Here is a 9,522-nt window from a genome sequence, read left to right as displayed (position 1 = left end):
TTACTGCTTTTTGGAGGTTCTGGGCAAAGGGGAAGGCCAGTAGATAAGGAAAGCAGCAAGAGGTCACTCGCTTATGTCAATCCTTTCTGCCCCCCCCCCCCCAAGCATGCTTGCCACTCTGATTAGGGATTGTTTGTGCGTAGGTGAATGGCAAACTGTGACTTCTGGTGTAGCGCAACACAAAGTGTTCTTTACTCTCTTTGCTCTTCTTGTCTGCAAGTGGTTTCTTGACACAGAGTTCGGTTGCATTTTTGTACACTGGGGAGCATAAAATACGACCAGGAGGCATGACTTAGGTTACCAAAAGGGTTTGAACCATTTCCCATCTATGCAGCACTGACTGAATTAAACAGATCTACAGTGGCTGGAACAGAACAATAGTTAGGATATCGTCTTTCTTTAAAAAAAAGCCCAAGTCATCCCATGCCCAAGGAGGCCTGGTGCACTTTTCCTATGACTGCACCCATGCTGCTCTATTGCCAATCTAAATGGCAAAATCAAGTGAATGGATGAGCCACATCAGAAAATACCTCCCTGAGGGCCACTAGCCCTTATGTCAGACCTTCTCACATGATCCCCCCTCCCCCTCACACACAAACACACGTAGCCACAGGAAAACACAGCATTCATCTCTCAGGTAGTGTATCAACTGGATTACATCTGTCTATTAGTTTATGTATAGGATTTATTTCCACCCAAAAGCATTCTGGGTGATATGCAATTGTTCTACACTAAAATTCCAATCAGTGGCTACGATCTCTTTTAATTGTCGGTGCAGAGGTAACTCTCAGACAACTATCGTCTTATATCAAAATCCTTTACTTTGGATCAGACGGCCATAGTTAATATATCCATTTGATTTGTGCAGATGATATAAAGAGTTGGATCTTGTCCAACAGACAATTTCTCATGTAAGCATAAAACTGCCTCCTCCATCTTGACTAGGATAAGCCCTGTAATGCTAGGACAAAGAACTGGGGTACCACGGCAACCTAGTACCCATTGTTATTCCTTAAAGTTATTTGAGGGATTTCTTGCTGAAATCAGAACTTCTAGCTCTCATAAACAGTTTCTCTGACAAGATAAAATTAATCTAGCTGTATTTTCAGTCAATTTGTAAATGAAGAAAAACCCAGAAGGAAATGCTAACTATTTGGGTGAGGTCCTGAAAGACGAGTAAGATTTTCAACATTATTGTCTTTAGTGAATTTTGTGTAGAAATCTTGTGGTTCACTAACAGCCAATAAACTTTACATGTAAACATCACCTACTCAAACTCAGCTGGGATTTTTGCCCAAATGAGTGAAAGGAAATGGTCATTGGCACCCAAATTATCATTCTGCTACAGGAATCCTCTTCAGTGGGTTTACCAAGCGTCACCATACAAACGGCACCGAGGATTATCCTTGAATCCTTATAGTATATCCAGAACGATAAATGTTCATCCACTAAGGATCTCAGTAAGCAATGTTTTGGGGATCACTGGTGATTGGTGAGCATTGGAGTGCTTACACACATGGTACCAGTTCAGCTAAGCCTGAAGTAGGTAGCTCTCTGATGGGATTCTCAGAAACCTATAGGCTGTTTGAAATGGGGACTCTCATATTGCTTGTTGCTCATTCTCATCTTCCATTTTGTTCACATAGCAAGGCTGCAAGGAATGCGTTGATGTGGATGTGGTTGCCAGTTGGTTCATAGGCTCTTCTTCTCCCTGGGGTGTGGTCCGTGTGGCACGGGCATGCAGACGGTGGGCATCTAGCATCTCCAGCAACAAATCATAAAGAGGCACCACATTTTTGCACTTCATGTTGTACAGGTGCTCCATTCCCTTATTGCTGTAGAGTCACATTTAAAAACAAAATTAGATATCATTGCACAGAGAACTCCTTCTCCTAGGACTGACTGACCCTGCCACTAAACACAGTGAAGCAGTCTACCTCAGGGGCTCGCTTTGGGATGCCATGAAAAAGGCAGCACACATGAAAACATGAAGCTGCCTCATACTGAATCAGACCACTGGTCCATCAAGGTCTAACTGTCTACTCGGACTAACAGTGAGTCTTTCATATCACCTGCTAACTTCATCCTTTTAACTCAGAGGCCAAGGATGGAACCTGACACCATCTGTGTGCCAAGCAGATGCTTTACCACTGAGCCATGGCCCTGATCAGTCGATTGTTATAATTTACTGATGTGTGTATGTGTGCCATCTCTGCATGACACTCTTCAAATATTTAAAACTATGCAGAGTTCTTTGTGCCTTTCTTGCCCATATAAACTTCATCTCTGTTGTAATACTGTGCCTTGCATGCTGTGGCTCAGTTTGTAGAGCATCTGCTTGGCATGCAGAAAGTCCCAGGTTCAATCCCCAGCATCTCCAGTTAAAGGGACTAGGCAAGTAGGTGATGTGAAAGATCTCTGCCTGAGACCCTGGAGAGCCGTTGCCAGTCTGAGTAGACAATACTGACTTTGATGGACCCAGGGTCTGATTCAGTATAAGGCAGCTTCATGTGTTCATGTGAGTTTTCCAGGTTCCCATAGTGTGACCTTTCATTGCTGGGCGTAATTCCTGAAATATGCTTTCAAAGTGCTCTAGCTTGCTGTAGGTGGTGATGAGGGTTCTGGTGGTACTACAGGCATTGGGCAAATCTGTAAGTGCCAATTTCCCCTCGCCTTCTCCTTCCCTGCCTCTATTTTAAAATACAAGCCTAGTTTCAAAACTTTTATTTTGAATGTGCTATACACATACCCAGAGAAAACGGTGGTAGCAAAGATGTACAGTAACTTGTACACTCCAAACCATAGCTCCTGAGGTCAAAATACAAATGCCTGAAATAAATAAGTGAAGGCAACAAAGCAAGGCACCCAAAAGGGAAGAGTCACTTGGGTGTAGGAGTTAGGGCATTGGACTCTGCCTGGTGAAACCAAAGGTTTGAATCCCCCCTCTGCTATGAAACTCACTGGGTGACTTTGGGCTAATCATTCTCTCTCAGTCTAACATACCTCACAGGGCTCCCTTTGCTTAGAAACTGGCCTTGTTAGGATTGTAACAAGAGCCTGGCTTATGTCAATCAAGTACCGGCTGCGGATACATTATCAATCTGACCCTAGGATCTTTTTACATCATGTGCTGTCTGAGTCTAACATCTCCAAATGGTCCACTGGTATAATGGGTAAAATAATTTTAATGGGCCTATCCATTTATGCTTCCTTTCTCAAGTGCATATCAAATAGTTAAACGCAGAATTCTGGACATTGAATTGCAAACTCTTGCTAGTCTTGCCAAAAAATCTTGTTCCCCTTTGAATTTTGAAATTCCCCTAACTACTGGTTGACTGGCTCCTTATTTGTCTACCCTACATGCCCCACAAACACGTAGAGAATTTGCACTAGCTAGGTGCAATGCTCTTCTTTCAGCTATTACTTTTGGCAGATATAACCAAACCAGAAACTCAGCGAGGCTTTGTCCTTGCAACTTAAATTCAATCGAGTCGGTTTCCCATATCCTTCTTCATTGCCCCCAGTATAATGTCATCTGCTCCAATTTAATCGATTCTGTCTTAGCTAATATATCATGCCACTCGGAAGCCCTGAAAATCTATCATCTTCTTAATGATTTATCACCCAAAATAACTGAAAAAAGTAGCTGTTTTCTTAAGCTTAATAATAAAAAACAAATTGGATAAGGTCTAACGATTGATGGCTTTTTAATATGTTTTTGTTCCCTCTGACCGTTTATTATCTGTATGGATGATCTGTTGTATCACATCATACGCCAATAAAGGTTATTGTATTGTATTGTATTGTACCTCACAGGGCTGTTGTGATGGTAAAATGGAGGAGGGAAAACACTGTGTGTCATCCTAAACTCCTTGGATTAAGGGCAGGATGAAAATGTAATAAAAACAAATAAACATGGAGAAATAAAGCAGACAGTTTTGTAAATGTTAGTATTTCTGAACAACAGGACTATGCTGAGTGCCCAGTTTCAAGCAGGCCTGCAAAACCTGTAGGCACAGCCAATATTCTCCATACTGCAGCCTGTAAAGAGAAGCTGCCATGTCCTAGTAACAAAAAGTACAACTCAATTATGTATGCATGCATGAACAGGAACACCAAACTGGGCCCTATGACTCAACTTGTATGCTAACAGAGCTCATTATACCACTACTAGAGATGTGCTGTCTATAGAGCTTTCCCACCTGTGGCAGCCATTTCTGTTTGCTGTGGACAACCTAGTTTTGCTCACAGATCACCTTGGCTGGTTTACCTGCAACCCTCTCATTCAGTTGCCCTACTTTGTCTGTCAGTGCCAGTACAGCTAAAACTCCCCAGCATTTTATAATCTCATCCCATGTGTTAAAAGTCATTGAAAAATACTTCTGGATGCTGTTCAGAAACATTCAAAGAAAGAGAGAATGAATAAACAAATAGATAACTGAGTTGGATTCTTTCCAAAGAACCACAATGAAACATAAAAAAGCAGAAACAGAAAGAACAGAAATAGCAAAACGAGACCAGATGACACAGCTGGTTAGTGAACCACTATGAATTTTCACATTCATCGACTAGTGAGGAAGACACGGAATAGATCTGGCCCTCCAGACATTTTATACTATATGTCAAAAATTTCATGAATGCATGTGTGAATGCTGACAATCTCAGGTGAATGTCGTAAATGCTCCTCAGAATATGTATTTCTTCACTCTTCAGACATATGAAACTGCATCAGTTCACTAATCCACCTAGCTCTGTATTATCTACTATGACTGGCAGCAGCTTTACAAGGTAAACTACACCAAGGCCTTTCCTACCCCTTTCTGCTTGGCCACAGCTCTTCCCCAGAGCTGACTTTCACAGTTAAGTTACTGTCAAGATTCACTGGTGAATTTCAGATATTCACAAAACTCATCAGCGATGGTCCCTCATAAAAATTGGTGAATATGCAAGATTCGATATTCGCTGTACCATATTATGAAATCTTCTTTGTAAAGTGCACAGCAACTCCCAGACATTCCCTGTGTATTTCCTTACCTCATGTGCCGAAAGTGGGAAAGGATGAGGAGAAGCTGAGCCAGTCGTCTGTGCTGTTGCTGCAGAGAAAGACCTGATTTGGCCATCAAATGGGTCAAGGTGTCTGTAATTTTATCTAGCACACGATGAATATGGTCTTTTTCTTCCAGTGATCTTAAGCTGCTGGAAAGGAAGGTATAGATGCCTGTAGGAAAAGAGAAAATATTAGGGCGGTGGCACCAGTATGGTGTAGTGGTTACAGTCCATTCCATTTATTCAAACAGTCTACATAGTACATTGGCTTTTAGACAGTATAAGGGCATTTACGTATGGTCATTGTAGCCTCCTTTATTCCCTGTTTCCGCCAGGAACAATTTTTTCTGAACGCACGTTACCTCATTCCTTGTCGGTTCAACCCTGTTTCAACGCAAAATGAACCCAGCTTTTCCCATTCCTTTTCTGGCCCGAATTAAACCGTTCCTCCTGGCTCATTCCAGAATCACTGAGCGAGCATACAACTTTCTCGGGTTGAGCTTCACCCCACCCTTTCCCAAACCCCTCTTCAAGGCAGCATGAAGAAAGCCAAGTCAAGTTTATTAATACGGCCGACTGACCAATCAAGTGCCAACACATCAAAGTTTCCAGACACAATAGTTTTGCACTGCAGAATCACAGACTGCCCATATATATAAAGGTGTAAGGTCAATAAAAACAACCCCTGGTTAAAATTATCATATTAAAATTGATAAAATTGTAAAATATTCTAACAATCATTCTCTAATAAAGCTCTGCGTATTTTAATAGCACAGCGCAGAACTTGGCAGTTTGGAGCATAGGCTGAGGGTCTTCTCCTAATAGGAGCTTCTTTGCCAAAAGCTCAACTGACTCATCAGGGAATTTACCAAGCAGGGGGGAAATAAGCTTTGATCTAACTTTGTGGCAACATATCAGTGCATGTTCGATGGTTTCAATATCCCCTGTCCCACATGGACAAAACCTCTCTGATCTGGGGATCTTCTTAAATGAAGAAAGCCAAACAGGGGAAGCACAGAAGCTTGGCTTCTCACACAGCCAATCACAAAGCAGTGTGTAAAGAGGGAGGGATTCAAGTGCTTCCTGCGTCCTGCTACCTTGGAGCTCTTTCTGAGCAAAAGAAAGGCTTTTTAAAAATGAGGCTTGGATTTCTCCCCTGCCCCCCTTCTTTCAGATTGCTCAATTTTTTGCGTTTTGTTCTTAAAATGCTTTTTATGTGGAAGTTGGGTCTGGGGGGAAGGAGATCTTCTCTCGCAAGGTAAGCCAATTTCAGAGCAGCATTTAAAGGGGTGGGACTTGATTTGAGCTTGGGAGACTGCTTTTCTGTATTCATGGTTTGATTAGCACACAGTTTCGTCCCTGATCATTCCAGCCAATGCAAACAATTTCCCTCAACCCAGGTTACTTTGATCCTGGCTGAAACAGGGAATAAAGGAGGTGACAGCGACCATGCGTAAATGACCTAAGAAAGATTGGGTTAAAATTCTCAAGAACAAGAGACCCAGCATTAAAAAAATAAAAATAAAAAAGAGATATACAAATTTTTAAAAGTAGCATAGACTCAAATCCATAAGGACTCCAAGTTAGACATCAGGTTGACTTCTTGGTTGTTTCAAGGCTGAGGAAATGGCGTTAACACAGATTTTTAGAGCTACTAAGATGTATTTAGCAACAATAAGAGTATTACAGTTTTCAACCCAGGCAGGAGATTAACCAGTCATCTGAATGGCTGAGCAATATTGCAAGAAGAGGGTTATCAAAGAAGCTCTTAAACTGTCCTAGAGGTTGCATGGAAAGAAAAAATGTACCAGGGTTTTGAGCACCTGAGACCCATATGGGCACTTCCTTTATCTATGTGGAATATTGGTAAACCTACCATATTGGTGAGCCAGCATGGTTTTGTGGTTAAGAGCGGCGATCTCTAATCTGTGGAACTGGGTTTGTTTCCTCACTCCGCTATAAGAAGCCTGCTGGGTGATCTTGGGCCAGTCGCAATGTGCAATGGCGAACTACCTCCAAACGTCTCTTTCCTTGAAAACCCTATGGGGTCGCCATAAGTCAGCCGTGACTTGATAGCACTTTCCACCACCACCACCACCACATTGGTAGTGCATTAAAACAGGCCAAAGAATAAAGGCAATGATACAAGAGGACTGTGAAGAAATGTAAATACTTATTCATAAGTACATGAATCTGAGCATGGTAGTGCAGTCGAGACTCTATGGGTAAACATAAAAGGAATAAGAAATAATCGTGATATTCTCGTGGGGGTCTGCTATCGACCACCAAACCAGGCAGAGGGATGATACGCTCCTAGACCAGATCACAAAGTTCTCAAAGAGAAGGGACATGGTGGTCATGGGAGATTTTAATGACCTAGATATCTGTTGGAAGTCCAACGCTGCTAAAAATGCAAGATCCAATAAATTCCTGGACAGGGAAACAACGAGGTCTGCTATCTTAGACTTGATTCTCACCAACAGGGAAGAACTGGTCGATGAGGTTAAAGTAGTAGGCACCCTGGGTAGAAGTGACCACGTACTCTTGGAATTTACAATCTTGGGGAAAGGAAAACCTGTATGTAGTCAGACATATAGGTTGGATTTTAAAAGAGCAAATTTTAACAAACTTAACCTTATGCTAGGTAGAATCCCATGGTTGGAAATATTTAAGGAGAAGAGAGTTCAAGAAGGGTGGGCATTTCTTAAAAATGAAATACTGAAGGCACAATCCCAAACCATTCCTATGAGAAAGAAAAATGGGAGGAGTCTGAAGAGGCCAGGGTGGCTCCATAAACAGCTTTTAAAAGAGTTGAGAAATTAAAAAAAAATGTAGGAAGTGGAAGGAGGGCCTTATAACCAAAGAGGAACATAAACAAATAACTAGTGCTTGTAGGGAGAGTGTTAGGAAAGCTAAAGGTCAGTATGAACTTAGGCTAGCGAGAGATGCTAAACGCAACAAAAGAGGGCTCTTTTCCTATGTACAGAGTAGGAGTAAGAACAAGGACAAGATAAGCCCGGAAAGTGAAATTGTAACAGGAGATGAAGAGAGGGCAGAACTCCTCAATTCCTACTTTTCCTCAGTTTTTTCTCGTGAGGGAAGTGGTGCTCAGCATGGCATAAACAGAACATGTGATGAGGGAAGGGATTTGCAGCCTAGAATTGGCATTGGGGTAATGCACAAACACATTTCTTTAAATGAAACAAAATCCTCTGGGCCAGACGAATCGCACCCAAGGGTACTCAAAGAACTTGCAGATGTAATTTTGGAACCTCTGTCCATTATTTTTTAAAAGTCTTGGCAAAGGTGAGGTACCAGAAGACTGGAGGCGGGCAAATGTTGTCCCCATCTTCAAGAAGGGGAAAAAGGAGGATCCGGGTAACTACTGACCCACCAGCTTGACTTCTATACCAGGAAAAGTGTTCAAACAAATCATCAAACATTCCGTCCTTGAGCATTTAGAAAGGATGGATCTGATCACTAAGAGGCAGCACGGGTTTCTCAAGAATAAGTCATGTAAGACTAATCTTATCTCCTTTTTTGAGAAGGTTACTACCTTGCTGGATCAGGGGGATGCAGTAGACATAATATTGTCAAAGGCTTTCACGGTCAGAGTTCATTGGTTCTTGTGGGTTATCCGGGCTGTGTAACCGTGGTCTTGGTATTTTCTTTCCTGATGTTTCGTCAGCAGCTGTGGCAGGCACCTTCAGAGCAGTAACACTGAAGGAAAGTGTCTCTCAGTGTCAAGTGTGTAGGAAGAGTAATATATAGTCAGAAAGGGGTTGGGTTGAGCTGAATCATTGTCCTGCAATAAGTATCAAAGGTAATGTGCTAATCATTGTCCTGTAACTATCAAGATAATGTGCTAATGAGGGTGTGGTATGTTAATATGGAACCATTGTATCCTGAAGTGATCTGTTAATGTGTGAAATCCAAAGCTAATCTGCATGGCTATTGTTGACTGTAGTCTTTGTTAGTCTGGAGGTTTTCAGAACAGGAAGCCAAGCCTTATTCATTCTTAAACTCTCTTCTTTTCTGTTAAAGTTGTGCTGATGTTTATGAATTTCAATGGCTTCTCTGTGCAATCTGACAAAATAGTTGGTAGAATTGTCCAGTCTTTCAGTGTCTTGGAATAAGACCCTGTGTCCTGTTTGTGTCAGTCCATGTTCAGCCAGTGCTGATTTCTCAGGTTGGCCAAGTCTGCAGTATCTTTCATGTTCTTTTATCCTTGTTTGTATGCTGCGTTTTGTTGTCCCGATGTAAACTTGTCCACAGCTGCAAGGTATACGATATACTCCTGCAGAGGTGAGGGGATCTCTTTTGTCTTTTGCTGATCGTAGCATCTGTTGTATTTTCTTGGTGGGTTTAAACACTGTTTGTAGGTTATATTTTTTCAAAAGTTTCTCCATCCTATCAGTGACTCTGAAACTGCTATGTTTACAGCTGCAGGGTTAAAACTAGGGGGACCTGGCACCC

The 9,522-nt window shown here is 41.9% G+C and overlaps 1 protein-coding gene across 1 annotated transcript in view; it reads right to left on the bottom strand.

Moving 5' to 3' along the window:
• Positions 1-1,402: 1,402 nt before the first annotated feature.
• ESR1 (estrogen receptor 1) overlaps positions 1,403-9,522 on the bottom strand; it is a 288,535-nt gene continuing 280,415 nt past the window's right edge. Inside the window, exons 8-9 of the mRNA XM_056853656.1 lie at positions 5,035-5,218; positions 1,403-1,835 (exon numbers count right to left, since the gene is read on the bottom strand). Coding sequence (XP_056709634.1) covers positions 1,601-1,835; positions 5,035-5,218 — 419 coding nt within the window. The 3' untranslated portion in view covers positions 1,403-1,600. The remainder of the gene's footprint in view (positions 1,836-5,034; positions 5,219-9,522) is intronic.

This window comes from Euleptes europaea, chromosome 7 (genome assembly GCF_029931775.1).
Source record: "Euleptes europaea isolate rEulEur1 chromosome 7, rEulEur1.hap1, whole genome shotgun sequence".
NCBI lineage: Eukaryota > Metazoa > Chordata > Lepidosauria > Squamata > Sphaerodactylidae > Euleptes > Euleptes europaea.
Note: the sequence above shows the minus strand (reverse complement) of the source record. Positions and strands in the feature narration are given on the sequence as shown.